Source organism: Garra rufa, chromosome 9, assembly GCF_049309525.1.
Source record: "Garra rufa chromosome 9, GarRuf1.0, whole genome shotgun sequence".
NCBI classification, from domain to species: Eukaryota; Metazoa; Chordata; class Actinopteri; order Cypriniformes; family Cyprinidae; genus Garra; species Garra rufa.
In genome coordinates, this window is record NC_133369.1 from 2,369,713 (window position 1) to 2,388,327 (window position 18,615).

Sequence of the window (18,615 nt, forward strand, 5' to 3'; positions counted from 1 at the left end):
GGGGGCGCCGCGGACGGGGCAGGAGAGACCACGCTTCTGCTGGAGGGTTTGGGAGAAACCAACTCATCGCCGCTGTTACTGTTCCTCCTGGGGCTCGAACGCAAACCGTCATCAGAGAGACCTGAACACACAAACACAGATCCGAGCATGAAATCTCATTATGACAAACACCTCATGTTGATGATGATTAAAAATGAAGCAACACTGAACATTGGCACATTTTAGTTACTCATTAAATTTCCTAAAGATTGCACAACAGTTTCATGATTCCTCCTTGTCGGGAGTCTTATATGAGAACGTTTAGAGATGTTAATAGCATTTTGCATTTAAATGGACCACAAAACCAGTCTTAAGTCGCTGGGGTATATTTGTAGCAATAGCCAAAAATACATTGTATGGGTCAAAATTATTGATTTTTCTTTTATGCCAAAAATCATTAGGAAATTAAGTAAAGATCATGTTCCATGAAGATTTTTTGTAAAATTCCTACTGTAAACCTATCCAAATGTAATTTTTGATTAGTAATATGCATTGTTAAGAACTTAATTTGGACAACTTTAAAGGTGATTTTCTCAGTATTTTGATTTTTTGCACCCTCAGATTCCAGATTTTCAAATAGATGTATCTCTTGTCCAAATATTGTCCTATCCTAACAAACCATACATCAATAGAAAGCTTATTTGTGACCCTGGACCACAAAACCAGTCATAAGGTTAAATTTGACAAAACTGAGATCTATATATCATATGAAAGCTCAATAAATAAGCTTTCTATTGATGTATGGTTTGTTAGGATAGGACAATATTTGGCTGAGATACACCTATTTGAAATCAGAAATCTGAGGATGCAAAAAAATCAAAAAGACTGAGAAAATCACCTTTAAAGTTGTCCAAATTAGGTTCTTAACAATGCATATTACAAATCAAAAATTACATTTTGATATGTTTACAGTAGGAATTTTACAAAAAATCTTCATGGAACATAATCTTTACTTAATTTCTTAATAATTTTTGGCATAAAAGAAAAATCAATAATTTTGACCCATGCAATGTATTTTTGGCTATTGCTACAAATATACCCCAGCGACTTAAGACTGGTTTTGTGGTCCAGGGTCACATTTATGTGAATAAATTCAAAAATTCATAACTAAAATTATTTGTCAGATGTTTTCAGAACGTAAAATGCAAATGATGGAGTATTTACAGGGTTTGATATGTTTAAAACAAATTAAGATGCAAACAATCAGTTCATTTGACTGTTAAATCAAACACATTTCATAATCTGAAATGAACTACACTACCGTTCAAAAGATGTGGGTCACTAACTTTTGTATTTTAAAAGAAATTAATACTTTTACTTATCAAGGATGCATTAAATTGGTCAAAAGTGACATTTATAATGTTACAAAAGATTTCTATTTCAAATAAATGCTGTTCTTTTAAACTTTCAATTCATCTGTGAATCCTGAAAAACAAAATGTGTAACGTTTCAACAAAAATATGAAGCAAAACAACTGTTCAGCATTGATAATAATCAGAAATGTTTCTTGAGCAAATCAGCTTATTAGAATGATTTTTAAAGCATTATGTGACACCGAAGACTGGAGTAATGATGCTGAAAATACAGCTTTGATCACAGCAATTAATTATATTTGAACAGATATTCACAATGAAAACAGCTATTTCAAATTGTAATAATATTTAATATTTTTTTACTGTTTTTTTGATTAAATAAATGCAGCCTTGGTGAGCAGAAAAGACCTCTTTCACTACTAAAAAAAAAAAAAAATATTGCTATTGTAATATTTCACAGTAAAAAAAATTAAAACATTTAGAATATTATAATAAATATATAAAAATAGTAATAATTACAACAATAATAATTTTACTTTAGTACAGTAAAATTACAATAGTAATATACTATAATTTCTGTTTTGTTTTTTTATTTTCAATTTTCATCAAAGCCTAAAACACAGGGCCACAGTGCACAACAAAAAAATGAGTTTATTTATATTTTTATAATGAATATTACAAAAAGAATAAATCTAAGTGTCTTTGGTGTTGTTGGTATTTGAAATATGAAGCAAAACAACTGTTTTCAACATCAAGAAATGTTTTTTAAGCAGCAAATCAGCATATTAGAATGATTTCTGAAGCATCATGTGATACTTCAGACTGCAGTAATGATGCTGAAAATTCAGCTTTGATCACAAAAAAAAATTATACTTTAGCAGATATTCACATAGAAAAAAGCTATTTTAAATTGTAATAATATTTCAGATTTTTTTTATAGTGTTTTTGTGTTTCTGCATTAGAGACTTCTTTCACTACGAAATAAAAATATTTAAATATCAATGCTTAAAGTAAGAAATATTGCTATTGTAATATTTCACAGCAAAATAAACATTTAGTATAATATAATAATATAATAATTTCTTAGTTTTCAAATGAGCCTAATTTAGTTTCTTTTTTCGTTTTTCACACAGTGCCTCGCTTTACTCTGAAACACAGTGTATAAATGTATTTTATAAAAATGCAGCATTTGCGATTTGATAATTGTCTGATAATTGAAAAAAAAAAACTGTTTTCAACATCAAGAAATGTTTTTTAATGATTTCTGAAAGGATCATGTGAGACTGAAGACTGGAGTAAAGATGCTGAAAATTCAGCTTTGCATCACAGGAATAAATTATATTTTAACAGATATTCACATAGAAAACAGTTATAGTAAAGTGTAATAATATTTCAGATTTTTTTACTGTGTTTTTGATCAAATAAACGCAGCCTTGGTGAGCAGAAGAGAATCATTTCACTAATAAACAAAAATATTCAAATAAAAATTCTTAAAGTAAGAAATATTGCCATTGTAATATTTCACAGTAAAAATATTTAGTATAATATAATAAGAAATAATAATACAATAATAATTCTACTTCAAAGTAAAATTACAAAAGTAATATACTATAATTTTCATCAAAGCCTAAAACATAGTTCCTCACAGTATATAAATGTACTTTATAAAAATGGATTTTTAAGCAGCAAATCAGCATATTAGAATGATTTCTGAAGGATCATGTGATACTAAAGACTAGAGTAATGATGCTGAAAATACAGCTTTAATCACAAAAATAAACTATATTTTAAAAGATATTCACATAGAAAACAGGTACACTAAATTGTAATAATATTTCAGATTTTCTACTGTGTTTTGATCAAATAAATGCAGCCTTGGTGAGCAGAAGAGACGTCTTTCAAAACATGTCTTACTGACTCTAAATCTTTGAACAGTAGTGTATATAGCACATATATTGACGAGACTGTCTGGAAGGATGCAAGATTTGGTTCAGGTGTGACAAAAACTATAGAGCGAGTCAATGTTGAGTCACGATGGAGACCAGGTGTGTGAGGCGCACAAACACACGCACAGAGATTTCTGGGCCCTCAGGCTGTGGTTTGAGGAATGCTACGGCTGTCAATCCCAGCTGAAGCAGATGTTTGTGAACTTTCTCCTGAATCTAAAGCCTTAGGCTGTTTCTTTCAAACCCAGCAACCCAAACAATACAATACAACACAACTTGTTCCCCTCATCCTGAGAGGAAACACTGCCGCAGAGAAGTTCACCAACAGCTTTCACAAACATTACAACCCTTCTTTCAAGGATTAAATTATCCAAATAAAACGAATATTTTTCAAAGTACTTAACAATCGTAATACACTGTGCTAGAAGTTATACAATATTTTAACATTTTTTGGCACTGAGGAAGAACATTTGAATATCAACCAATAAAGGAAAGATCACAACATAATGCATTTTACACAAATAATAGACTTAAAATAAATAAATTAATTAATTAAACATATTTAAAATATAGAATTAAAAAGAATTAAGTAAAAAATAAAATCAGTTATTTGCATAAACACCTGCATAAATGGATTTACTAAATCATAAAATAAAATAAAACGCTGTAAACTTCTTCTTCTGAATTAATTAAATTAATTAAACTTCAACAGATAATTATATTATGGAAGCCTGTTTCTGCCAATGAATAATATATATATATATATATATATATATATATATATATATATATATATATATATACACACACACATATATATATACATATATACACACATATATATACATATATATACACACATATATATATATATATATACACACATATATATACATATATACACACATATATATACATATATACACACATATATATACATATATATACACACATATATATACATATATACACACACATATATATACATATATACATATATATACACACATATATATATATATATATATATGTATATATATACATATATATATATATATATATATATATATATATATATGTGTGTGTGTGTGTGTGTGTGTGTATATATATATATATATATATATATATAAAGAAACTGTGACTTTCATCTCAATTTTTTCTTTTATCTTTATCACAATTTTGACTTTGTATTCTCAGAATTGTGAGCTTATATCATGCAATTCTGAGAAAACAAAGTCAGAATTGTTATAAAGATTATTATTATAATAAAATATAAAATTAAATTATAAAAAAAATATAATTAAATATTTTATTATAATATTATTATTATATATTAGTATGTTTTTCCCCTTAGAATTGGACTTCATAACTCGCAATTGCAAGTTTATATCACACGATTCTGAGGGGAAAAAAAGTCACAATTTTGAGATAAAAAGCTGCAAATCCTTTTTTTTTATTTTTTATTCAGTAGCAGAAACAGGTTTCCACATTATACTTACTGCTATAAAAAATGCTTAAATGATATTATAATTAATAATTATTTATAAACATGAAAAACAGCAGTAAACTATAGTAAATAAAGTATAAAAGCATGCTGCATGTTGGCTGAAGCGATTCACTAGAATGATTCAGAATTTCCAATGCTATAAAAATGTTGCAAATATACTTTTTTAAATCAGTTAATTTACACAAATCATCTGTATAATTTGATTCACTGATTAATAAAATAAAATAGCTAAATAAATAAATAATGATTATCTATTATCACTATCTATCTGTTGTTCTTATCCGAATCTCTGTTATTTCCCTGGCCCCTTTAAAACTCTTACATATTGAGAAAAAATAATAAGCCTGTCCTTGTCCTGAAAGTATGTTGAACTTCATTTAAAGATCTTTCATCTTTTTGCATAAGAATAGTGACATACTGTGTCAAAATATTTGTGTTCTTTCAGCATATATAAGCACATCTTACACATGAACAATGTAAAGTTATGTTTTTGAAAGTAAAGACTTTAAACTCCTGTTATCTCCTGCACTATTGTTATTCTCATGACTTCATTTCCTGTTTTAATCTGAGATTTGCTTCTGTTTGTGATGCATTTCCTCAACAATCAGGAAGTTTAAAATGGACACTGAAACTTCTCACACACAAAACAAACCGAATGCATTTTTCTGAATGACCTCATCTCAGTTTAGTTCATACAGAACTATAAAAGTCTGTTGTAGAAACCTTTACTAATTTTATTTTGAATCATAATTTTGAATGCTACAACTGAGTTTCTTTTGGTTACGTTATAAAATACTGCAAACCTATTTTTCTGAATGAAAAATTCTCAATTACGATATCATCATTCACCTATTAATGGATATAATTATACTTGGTGAAATTAAAAATATGGAATAATTAAAAAAATAAATAAATTCATACATTTTGAAAACATGCACAATGTAACTAAATATGCTCTAAAATTGTGACACTTGTTAATTTACATCAATTATTTGAATGAACTCATTCACAACAACAAATCAAAATTTCCAATTTCTATAAAAATGTAACAAACAGACTTTTCTGGATCAGTTCATTAACATGAATCTTCCGAGTGAATTGATTCACTAGATTGATTCAGAATTTCCAATGCAATAAAAAAAATTTGCAATCAGACATTTTTGGATCAGTTTATTTATATAAATCATCTGAATGAATTGATTCACTAGATTGATTCAGAATTTCCAATGCTATAATTTTTTGTTGCAAACAGACTTTTTTGGATCAGTTTATTTACATGAATCATCTGAATGAATTGATTCACTAGATTGATTCAGAATGTCCAATGCTATAATTTTTTGTTGCAAACAGACTTTTTTGGATCAGTTTATTTACATGAATCATCTGAAAGAATTGATTCACTAGATTGATTCAGAATTTCCAATGCAATAAAAAAAAATTGCAATCAGACTTTTTTGGATCAGTTTATTTACATGAATCATCTGAATGAATTGATTCACTAGATTGATTCAGAATTTCCAATGCTATACTTTTTTGTTGCAAACAGACTTTTTTGGATCAGTTTATTTACATGAATCATCTGAATGAATTGATTCACTAGATTGATTCAGAATTTCCAATGCTATAATTTTTTGTTGCAAACAGACTTTTTTGGATCAGTTTATTTACATGAATCATCTGAATGAATTGATTCACTAGATTGATTCAGAATGTCCAATGCTATAATTTTTTGTTGCAAACAGACTTTTTTGGATCAGTTTATTTACATGAATCATCTGAAAGAATTGATTCACTAGATTGATTCAGAATTTCCAATGCAATAAAAAAAATTTGCAATCAGACTTTTTTGGATCAGTTTATTTACATGAATCATCTGAATGAATTGATTCACTAGATTGATTCAGAATTTCCAATGCTATAATTTTTTGTTGCAAACAGACTTTTTTGGATCAGTTTATTTACATTAATCATCTGAAAGAATTGATTCTCTAGATTGATTCAGAATTTCCAATGCTATAAAAAAAAATTTGCAAACAGACTTTTTTGGATCAGTTTATTTATATGAATCATCTGAATGAATTGATTCACTAGATTGATTCAGAATTTCCAATGCTATAATTTTTTGTTGCAAACAGACTTTTTTGGATTAGTTTATTTACATTAATCATCTGAAAGAATTGATTCACTAGATTGATTCAGAATTTCCAATGCTATAATTTTTTGTTGCAAACAGACTTTTTTGGATCAGTTTATTTATATGAATCATCTGAATATATTGATTCACTAGATTGATTCAGAATGTCCAATGCTATAATTTTTTGTTGCAAACAGACTTTTTTGGATCAGTTTATTTACATGAATCATCTGAAAGAATTGATTCACTAGATTGATTCAGAATTTCCAATGCAATAAAAAAAATTTGCAATCAGACTTTTTTGGATCAGTTTATTTACATGAATCATCTGAATGAATTGATTCACTAGATTGATTCAGAATTTCCAATGCTATAATTTTTTGTTGCAAACAGACTTTTTTGGATCAGTTTATTTACAATAATCATCTGAAAGAATTGATTCACTAGATTGATTCAGAATTTCCAATGCTATAAAAAAAAATTTGCAAACAGACTTTTTTTGATCAGTTTATTTATATGAATCATCTGAATGAATTGATTCACTAGATTGATTCAGAATTTCCAATGCTATAATTTTTTGTTGCAAACAGACTTTTTTGGATCAGTTTATTTACATTAATCATCTGAAAGAATTGATTCACTAGATTGATTCAGAATTTCCAATGCTATAAAAATGTTGCAAATTGTTTTTTTTTTTAATCTGCTGATTTAAATCATCTGAATTAATTGATTCACTGGATCAAATAGACTTTTTTAAACAGTTGATTTACATGAATCATCTGAATGAACTGATTCACAAGAAGAGACTTTCTTGAATCAGGTGATTTACATGAATCATTTAAATGAATTGATTCATTAGGAAAAAATCTGAATCTCCAGTACTATAAAAATTTTGTAAATATATATATATTTTTTTAATCCGATGACTGATTCACTAGAACAGACAGACTTTCTTGAATCAGGTGATTTGCATGAATCATTTGAATTAACCGATTCTTTGGAATGAATATACAGTACAGACCAAAAGTTTGGACACACCTTCTCATTCAAAGAGTTTTCTTTATTTTCATGACTATGAAAATTGTAGATTCACACTGAAGGCATCAAAACTATGAATTAACACATGTGGAATTATATACAGTACATAACAAAAAAGTGTGAAACAACTGAAAATATGTCATATTCTAGGTTCTCCAAAGTAGCCACCTTTTGCTTTGATTACTGCTTTGCACACTCTTGGCATTCTCTTGATGAGCTTCAATAGGTAGTCTAATAATAATACTAAAAAGTATTATTCAATGTTTTTTACCTAATGGTAATTATAATTCGCATTCGGAGATGGACACTTCTTGACTGGCAAGACGGCCGCGAGAGGAAACTCAAACTGTGAAAGTGAGTTGTTCAAAACCTTTCTTTTTAGTAAACTCTGTTTCCACAAACAATGTTCTCAATGCTGGAGTTCATGTGTAGAGACCCAGACGATACTTCCAGCAAAGTTTCATGAAAATAAAGAAAACTCTTTGAATGAGAAGGTGTGTCCAAACTTTTGCTCGGTACTGTACATTTCCAATGCTAAAATGTTGCAAATAGACTTAAAAAAAAAAAAAAAATCAGTTCATTAACATGAATCATTTGAATGAACCGATTCACTAAAACAAACAGACTTTTTTGAATCAGTTGATTTAATATGAATCCTCGCAATTCACTGAAATGAATACAAATTTCCAATGCTGTAAAATTTCTGTAAATAGACTTTTTTGATCAGTTAATTTACATGAATCATCTGAATGAACTGATTTACTAGAACAAATAAACTTTCTTGAATCAGGTGATTTATATGAATTATTTAAATGAATCGGTTCACCAGAACAAATCAGAATTTCCAATGCTACATATGAGTTTCTCATCAGTTTGCTGGGTTCAGGGTTTCTGCAGATATGAACAAGTGAAATTTAAGACTTTTTAAGACCTTTTTAATACCACCTTATATGAAATTTAAGACCGAAACCTGTAATGGAAATAGATATTATATTACATGCATATATGTAATATTTAATGTGTTTAATGTAAAAAGTAAACGCAATTTCATGGCTGTCATAAATTAAATTTATTACTACGATATACAGTGAACTTTTCATATCAGCAGATACTATTCCACACAAAATATCCCCATAAAAGTACCACTAGAAATATCCGATGTAAAAAAAAAATTCTGAAGCAATATTTTCATCAGTGCTCTATTAGCTTTTACATCTTAAATCTGCATATTTGATTTACCTTTATAAAGGCCTTTTTTTAGTTTTGAAATGTATGCATTACCTTTATCAATAAATTCTAAATGGCTGTTAGCAGTGAGATTACATAATTTACACTGCAAAATTAAAAGTGAGATTAATGTTTTAAATACATTTATTGATTTATAAATATATGCATTAGAAATGTTGGGTGTGGAGGCATACTTTTAAACACACTAAATTACCAGCAGGTGGCGGTAAGTCACTTCATGAGCGAGTTATTTCAACTGATTCGAGCAAAACGCTGAATCAGAGCAGAATGTTGCTAGGAGAATGCTTCTGCTAATGTTGCATATTCTCTAATATGTAAGTAACTACTTGACTAACTAATTTTTTATTGAGCTAAAATTAATGTAACATTTGTAATTGTGAGAATTTTTAGCAAAAAGTTCACTTGGTATATTACTGAACTATATCATGTTATAAATAAACTATACATTTAAAATTTTTACCTCAGTGTGTTTCTTTAGAGTGCTGTTACATTCATTTGTTTTAAAGTATGTCACAAATAGACCAGAAATACACTATCCATTATCAATTTCTGTTTACGTTGAATGTATTAAAATATAAATCTTTCTTGCCTTTGGATGCTTCACTAGTTGTTTTTGTCACTTCAGTTTTAATCAGGCGGTTTGTTCGGTCGGGCAAGTAAAAAAAAAAAAAACATTTTAAAAGTTTTTCGAACGCTGGCGGTCAGCTAGCTCGACCTATATTTCTTATTATTATTGATAACATTATATACAGAAAAAGGTAGTTTGACCTGTATTCTGCTACTGCGATTCTGAAGACGCAGTAACTTCCACAGAGGGAGGAAAAAAATCTAGTTGTTAGCAACTGGCCTTAGCCAAGCCCTATATTCAGTTTTTTTTCAAGCTAAGTATCGCTAAACTTGCACTTCCCCATAGCTAAAAAGTTAAATCCATTTTACTTCTGCGGTACAATCCGAGAGACACTCCGCCAATAACAGAAAGCTGATTGGCTATTGCATGCTGGTCTCATTTGTAGTTTAAATACAGCAAATTATATTTGGAATAGTGAAATAAAGAACTACAACACCACGGAAACAACAAAAAGAGAATTTAAATGAGCATTAGAGGTAGCGTTACATGGACATCGGAAAAATAAGACCTGTGTGAAATTATTTAAGACCTAGAACAGCGAATTTAAGACTTTTTAAGGCCTAAAATTTTGATTTTTAAATTTTAGACTTTTTAAGACCCCGCGGAAACCCTGTGGGTTGTAAAGCTGTACTTGACTAGTTGGAAAATGTAGGTTGTTGCTGGGGAAGATAAAACAAGTTACTAGTGTCACTGCTTTTAGTTAGTTATTAACCAACACTGTTCAAAAAGCCACCTGACATCATTTGCTTGACTTTGCATACGTCTGTGAGATCGAGGCTGAGCTCTGGGGTATCATGGGAACCAGCTCAAATCACCAGGGACCTCATGCAATCACAAAGGCCAAGCAAAAACCACATCAGCCGTAATCTGATCCGGCCTCAAAGTCATTGGCATTTGTTTGCTGAACAAAGTCTGACTGACCCCTGCTTCGCTCTGGCTTTGTAGCCGGACAGATATTACGTAGAGATGGGCTTTACTCTTTAAGCCGCTCTTCAGCATCCTCACCGACCCAACGGGACACAATGGTCCCCATTATGATGGAGGCAAACCATCTGGATGGGAGCTGAACAGCGCTGGGAGTGATGCAGGTAAGCGGCACAGAGATCCTCCCTCAGGTGGGTCACCGGATCCGCCGTGGCTTCCTGCCGAGACTCAATGGCTCTGATTTTCATGTGTGGGAAAGAAAGCCAGAGAACAGAGGGACTCTGCAGAATCCCAGATGGGAATTTACCTAAACCACACTCTGTGTGTGTGTGTGTGTGTGTGCTAACTAGAGAACGAAAGTAAAATGAGAGCCATAGAGAATGAATTCACCAAACACCACCTCCTAACCAGGCTTGCCGTGACGGGTCGTATTTTGTTCTTACACTGAAAGCAAAAATGCTGTGCAAAGTAATTAGAGATGATTATATCATTAAGGTGATATTTAGCCATTTAGAGATTGAAGAGATTGGGCAATTAAATAGATAGGATAAAAGGATAATAATAATATTAATGTAATTATTATTAGAATTGAAAACTGAATATAATTAAATATTAAAGTACTATATATATATATGCTAAATAAATTATGCTAAATTATGAAAACAAAATATTAAGTATGTATATGTAGAATATAAACACACACACACACACACACACACACACACACACACACACAGAAAGTTTTAATTAGTATTACTAAATAATTATTTAAAGTAATAATTATAAATTATAATAATTTATTAGAATTATTATATTACAAATTAATTATAATAATTGAAATATTCTATATAACATTGTAATTATAATTATATATAGTGTTATTATAACTAAATAAAATCTATATATATATTTTTTTTTAATAAATATAAAAAAAATCTATACTATTTATATAAATACATAATTCAACATTATTATAATAAATAAAATTATTAATATATAAAAAAATATGAAAACAATATATATATAGTTTTAATTATTATTACTAATTATTTAAATATATAAAATAATAATATAAGTAACAATAAACATAAATAAATCAAATTATGAAAACAATATTGAAGTATATACTGTATATGCAGAACAAAAAATATGTATTTAGTACAGTTATATATATTAATTACAAACTATAATCATTAAAATATTATATTATATATTATATATATATATATAAATAAATAATGTCCTAAAATATATATTACATTAATTATAAAACAATAGTGATTTTAACTAATTTACTTATATATTCATAATTTGTTTTTTTTAACAGGGACAGTGCATTTTATTATATAAATAAATAATTTGGTGCATCCTTTTGGACCAATAAAATTTTTTTGCGATAAAGTGATTGATCAAGTAAAATGTCACTTGGCACAGCTGGATCAACAAACTGGATTAATATGTATTCGGTTGAACTTGGTTAGGACATGGTCTTAGTGATACAACCCCTTCACGTGACAAAGTAACCCAAAATCTTAAGAATGCCGGACAGTTTGGAATTTCCTGCGGATGGACCCCAAACACACCCCTGGCCTGAAGCGCTAGACGGAGGGCAAAATGCTCTTTCTTTCAAACGCTCAATAGCAGGAAGAGCTAAATAAAACAGCGCAGTCTCCCTGGCAACGCATTCAGTGCAGTATCGTGCCTTTGGGGTACAGCAAACACTTTGGAAAGACAAGCACCCTCTGTAACAGGGCAGGGCCACTGGAGCATTCCAAAACACACACGCTATTAGCCCTCACATGCAGCCGGTCGCAAGCCATAAAATCATGCCAGAGGAATGACAAGCTGTCTCTTCCGAAAATCCCAAAGCTCACTGCAAGTGATAATTACACACTGGACCACAACTGTCTGGAACCAGAACTGGCTCTTATAGCCTTAGGCGACATGATTTGATAAAAGAAGGTTGTTCTTGGTGAGAAAGAATTACAAACAAGATGCTCTGCCATGTTATTTATGTACAGCAAGAGTGTTCAATCCTGTTCCAGGAGGGTCACTGTCCTGCAGAGTTTAGCTCCAACCCTTGTAGAGTATGATTTTAGCAACACCAAGGTCACGGGTTTGATTCCCAGGGAATGCATGAACTGATCACATGCATACCTTGAATGCAATTCAAGTTGCTTTGGAAAAAAGCATCTGCCAGATGCATACATTTTAAAAAACCATACTGTACCTCAAGGGTGATCACACCTAAACCAACCAATCAAGGTCTTCAGACTCACTAGAAACTTCCGCTTGGAGCTGGCTGCAGGATGTTGACCCTCCAGAAGGACTGGTTTACATTTATGCATTTGGCAGACACCTTTATCCAAAATGACTTGCTTTGCATTCAAGGTAAGCACTTCATCAGTTCATGACTTCCCTGGGAATCAAACCCATGACATTTCTAGTGCCATTATTTAATAAGGGAAGCCTGTTCTGGTCTTGTTCTTGGTGAGAAAGAATCCTAAACGAGGAGGGGTGGTCAGAGTTTAGCTCCTTACACTTGTATGTTAGCAGCACTAAGGTCATGGGTTCAATTCCCAGGGAATGCACAAACTGATCAAATGCACACCTTGATTGCAATGCAAATCACTTTGAATAAAAGCATCTGGCAAATGAATCAATGCAAATACCATAATGTACATCAGGTTTTTCCATACCTTAACCATCTCATCCAGGTCAACAGGTGTGTTGAAGCTGGTTGGAGCTAAACTCTGCATCAGAAGAAATGGTTTACATTTATACATTTGGCAGATGCTTTTATCCAAAATGACTTGCTTTACATTCAGGGTAAGAATTTTATCAGTTCACGAATTCCCTGGAAATCAAACCCATGACCACGGCATTGTTAAAACCATGAATTGTTAAGGGAAGCTTATTCTGGTCTTGTTCTTGGTGGGAAAGAATCCTAAACAAGATGCTTTGTAGTGTTCTTTATGCACTGTAGGGGCGTCCAAACCTGTTCTTAAATGGCCAGTGTCTCGCAGAGTTTAGCTCCAAACCTTGTATGTAAGCAACGCCACGGTCAAGGGTTTGATTTCCAAGGTATGCATAAACTAATCAAATGTACAGTACACCTCGTTTGCAATTCAAGACATTTTGGATAAAAGCATCTGCCAGATGCATAAATGTAAATGTCACCATACAGTACATCAGGGGTTATCAGACCTGAACCAACTAGTTAAGGTCTACAGAGGTATGCATTTGATCAGTTCATGCATTCCCTGTGAATTGAACCCATGACCTTGGCATTGCTAGTGCCACCATTTGTTCTTGGACAGTCAATGTCCCGCAGTTTAGCTCCAACCCTAATTAAACACACCTGAACCAACTAATCGAGGTCTTCAAACCCACTTAAACAGGGGTGCCCAAACTCGGTCCTGGAGGTCCGGTGTCTTGCAGAGTTTAGCTCCAACCCCAACTAGACACACCTGAACCAGCTAATCAAGCTCTTACTAGGCATACTAGAAACTTCCCAGCAGATGTGTTGAGGCAAGATGAAGCAGAACATTGATCCTTTAGGAGCAGGACTGGACAACCCTGATGAACTTACATTGCATTCAAGGTATGCACTTGATCCGTTCATGCATTCCCTGAGAATCGAACCTATGACCTTGGCATTGCTAGTGCCACCATTTCAGAAGGGAAACCTTTTCCGGTCCTGTTCTTGATGAAAGAATCCTAAACAAGATGCTCAGCTGCATTTTTTATGTACAGCAGGGTTGTCCAAACCTGTTCTTGGACAGCCAATGTCCTACAGAGTTTAGCTACAACCCTAATTAAACACACCTGAACCAACTAATCAAGGTCTTCAGACTCACTAAAAACTTCCAAGCAAGTGTGCTGGAACTAAACTCTGCAGGACTTTGGCCCATCAGGAGCATGACTGGACACCCCTGAGACATTACATTCAAGGTGTGCATTTGATCAGTTCATGCATTCCCTGAGAATCAAACCCATGACCTTGGCACTGGAATTTCGAACCTCAAAATATTTGACAAAACATTTTTACCTGAGTTCTCTTTGCTGCTCCGTTTCTCGATGCCAGGAAAGGCCGCCTCCAAGTCCAATTTTCCGAAACGAAATGCATAACCGTTCATAAGTTTCTTGGGAATGCCGCTACCGGATCCACCGGAGGACGACCGCGCACGGTGGCCTTTAACCTGCAAGGCCTTGTTAGTACGTTCAAGAGATTTAGAGCGTCTCTCGCCTGGACTGAGCTCGCCGCTCTTGGATGGATGGACGGCGGGAGAACTGTTGTGAGATTCATCTCCTCCCAGCCATCCACGAGCACAGATTCTCCGTGGGATTGGCTCCTTCGGGCCGGATCCACGACGTGATCCTGGCTCTGACTCCATCCCTTCCTCCAAAATTGATTCGGAGCTGGAGCCAAGGTTCATGGGGTTCTGAAGCGCCTCCATGTATGACTTGCGGAAAAGCCTGCGCGACTCGAAAGCTGCAGAGTCTCTAGGATGCCGCTTGCGAAGGCCAGGATTGCTAAGGTCCGTGCTGAATGAAAGGATTTTGTGGCCGATTCCGCCTCGATTGCATCCCTGATCCGGGCTGCCCAAGGTAGGCGTCTGGGGAAGGGAGTTGGGACTCTTTTTCAAAGGCGAATCCTCCGAGTGCATGGAGCTGATGCCCATATCCGTGAGGCTGCGGCTAAGGACTGGCTCAGAGACGGTGGACTCGGCACCCAGGGAGTCTCGGGAACTGAGCGTTCCCGTGGATCCGTGGGTGCTGCAGGTACTGAGCTGACCCCGCAGGGTCCCGCCGCCGCTCCGTGCCTGCATGATTGCGTCGGCGGTGCTAGTCACGAACAAAGGATTGACCACGTTCTTCCAAGGCGTTCGGTAAACAACGGCACCAGTGCTGAGGAGGCAGTTCTGGAGAGGGTGCAGGTTGCGCTCACGCGTTACATTCTGCAGGAAGTCGGGTGTGAACACGTTGCAGTACATGCTCTCGGCCACAGGGATCTCTGTGATGGCTTGCCCGCTCCCTGACAGGCATTTTATGACCAGTTTGGCAGCCTTGCGGCCTAACGGAACCACCTGCAGGTAGAAATCTCCCTGCCGTAGACGCACTTTATGCAGGGGTGCGAGTTGCAGAACCACCTTCTCATGCAAACACAGTGGCCATCCCTCGTGGTAAAGCAAAAGGCCTTTGAATCGCAGCTGTGAGAAATAAAAAGGATGAATTCATTAGATAAAATGCCACTTTTTTTTACAGGTACAAGCAACAAGCAATGATTTTTGTAGTTTGCAATCATTGATTAGTTTCTGTCTTGAAGCATATTTCACAATATAAAAATACAATGAATTAAAACATCATGCAATTATAAAATATATATTTAAAAGTGTATATATTTCAAAATGTGAAATTTGTGAGTCACCCAACAGAATTGCAAAAATTACAACTCTTATAAACCATAAAAAGGCAGCATACTTGCACAATAACACTGAGGTTCTCAATTAGGGTTCCAGCCATTATTCATTTGAACTAAAAGTATTATATTAAAATTAAACTAAAACTATATAAAAAAATAATTACATGGAATAAAATAAATGTGAACTGAAATAAAATGCAAAAAACATTATTTTATCAAATTAATTTAACTTTTTCATTTAGTTTACTTGACATATTAAAATAATTAAAACAAATACAAATTAAACACTCAACAAAATTACTAACATCTTTAACCAAAACGGAATTGAAAATGGAAAATATAAAAATAAAAACTATAAAAATATAATAGTACCTCTGCAAATTTAAAACAACACTGATTTGAAAAGATAAAAATACAATAAATAATAATCAGCAATACAATTTAAAAAGCACTATATTTTATGTAATGAAAACAGCAGTAAAAAAAAAAGACAATGTAAAATTCCATGCAACTCAATTTCTTCACAAAACAAAATAAAACAAAACAAAATAAAATAAAATAAATAATCAGCAATACAATTTAAAAACACTATAATTTATGCAATGAAAACAGTATCTCAGGAACTCAATTTATTCACAAAATAAAATAAAATAAAATAAATAATTAATCAGCAATACAATTTAAAAAACACTATAATTTATGTAATAAAACAGCAGTGAAAAGGGATAATCTCAATTTTAAACTCAATTTATGCACGAAATAAAATAATAAAATAAAAATGGTATTTTATTGCATATTCATTTGCAATTTAGCTCCTGAAAGAAACAGTTCATTTAGTAGCATTGTTAGTGACTCCCCGATGTTGCTATATAATGATACTGTTGATGCAGCATGAACATGTGAGCTTCATCACGCTGTGACTCCCTCAAAGATCATGCCTGAGTTAAATGAGGCTGCTGAGAGCCCTCGTCTCAGAGTAATAACGGCAGCGCTGAATACAGGAGCGTAAGGTTTCAGCTATGTGCTCACACAGCGCTAACCTGCAGAAATACAAAGCCTCCCTGAGCAGGTCTTTCATTTCAGCCTGATCCTCTTTGCCAAGTTCAAAGCAGTGAGCTCACAACAAGCTCTGTTTGGGCTGTTTTTCAGAGCAATACTGAACTCTCTTTCAGCCTGAAGTATTCCTCCTCCCTCTCATGTTCCCACTCTTGCAAGATTTCTTTCTTGGAGAATATAAATGGCTTGAACATGTTGAGTTGCAGCGCTACTGATTTTAACAACAATATCTAAAAAAAAAAAAAAGTGACTGACGGCAGAAATTTTAATAAAATAAAAGCACAGATATATTTGTAGCAATAGCCAACAATACATTGTACATGTCAAAATAAAAAAAATAAATAAAATTTAAGCCAATTTTCTCAATATTTTTATTTTGTTTTTGCATCCTCACATTGCTGATTTTCACATAGTATGTATCACGGTCAAATATTGTCCTATCCTAACAAACCATACATCAATAGAAAGCTTATTTTTTAGCTTTGAGATTACCTATAAATCTCAATTTCGAAAAATTGACCCTTATGACTGGTTTGTGGTCCAGGGTCACATTTAAATAGTTTTTATTATAGCATGGACATTAAGCATAATGTAAATTAATACATACATAAATTTTTATTTATTTTTGATATGCATCTGAATGTATAATGCATTATGCAAATAAACTATATATATATATTTTTTTTTCATTGTTAAATATATATATTTGTATTTATTATACATTCTGTAAATGCATGGAAATGTATAATGCAAATGAATTCATTTATTTTTTTGTATTTGCATTATGTGTAAAAAATATAAAATATATATATAAATTATAAAGTTGTCCTAAGACAAGAACAGGTATTGTTTTGGTTTTAGTTCAACTTTGATGAAAGGTTTCGATCCACTTCAAATGTTTACTACTGTATACATATATACATACATATATATATATATATGTGTGTGTGTGTGTGTGTGTGTGTGTGTGTGTGTGTGTGTATATATATATATATATATATATATATATATATATATATATATATATATATTAGGGGTGTGACGAGACACTTATCTCACGAGACGAGACGAGACGAGATTTTGGGTTCACGAGAACGAGACGAGACGAGATTTTTTTAACTTTTTAAAATAAATCCTCAATGATGAAATATATAGGGGACAATAGTATTTTATTCAACAAAAAACACAAAATGCAAAAAAAGAATAAAAAAAATAAATGTAGGTGCATTTTGATATGAACTTGTACTTTATGAAATTAAACTTATATTTTAATGAATTATATGCAGTAATAAAAATGCTGCATGATTCTGGGTAAACTGAAAAACAATTGTCTTTTATAAACTGGAGATCACGATTC

General features: G+C 32.3%; 1 protein-coding gene across 1 annotated transcript in view; it reads right to left on the bottom strand.

Annotated features, from left to right (window-relative positions):
• Window positions 1-18,615, bottom strand: part of LOC141342468 (pleckstrin homology domain-containing family G member 4B-like) — a 96,278-nt gene that overhangs the window by 57,645 nt on the left and 20,018 nt on the right. Inside the window, exons 3-4 of the mRNA XM_073846916.1 lie at window positions 14,829-15,990; window positions 7-121 (exon numbers count right to left, since the gene is read on the bottom strand). Coding sequence (XP_073703017.1) covers window positions 7-121; window positions 14,829-15,990 — 1,277 coding nt within the window. The remainder of the gene's footprint in view (window positions 1-6; window positions 122-14,828; window positions 15,991-18,615) is intronic.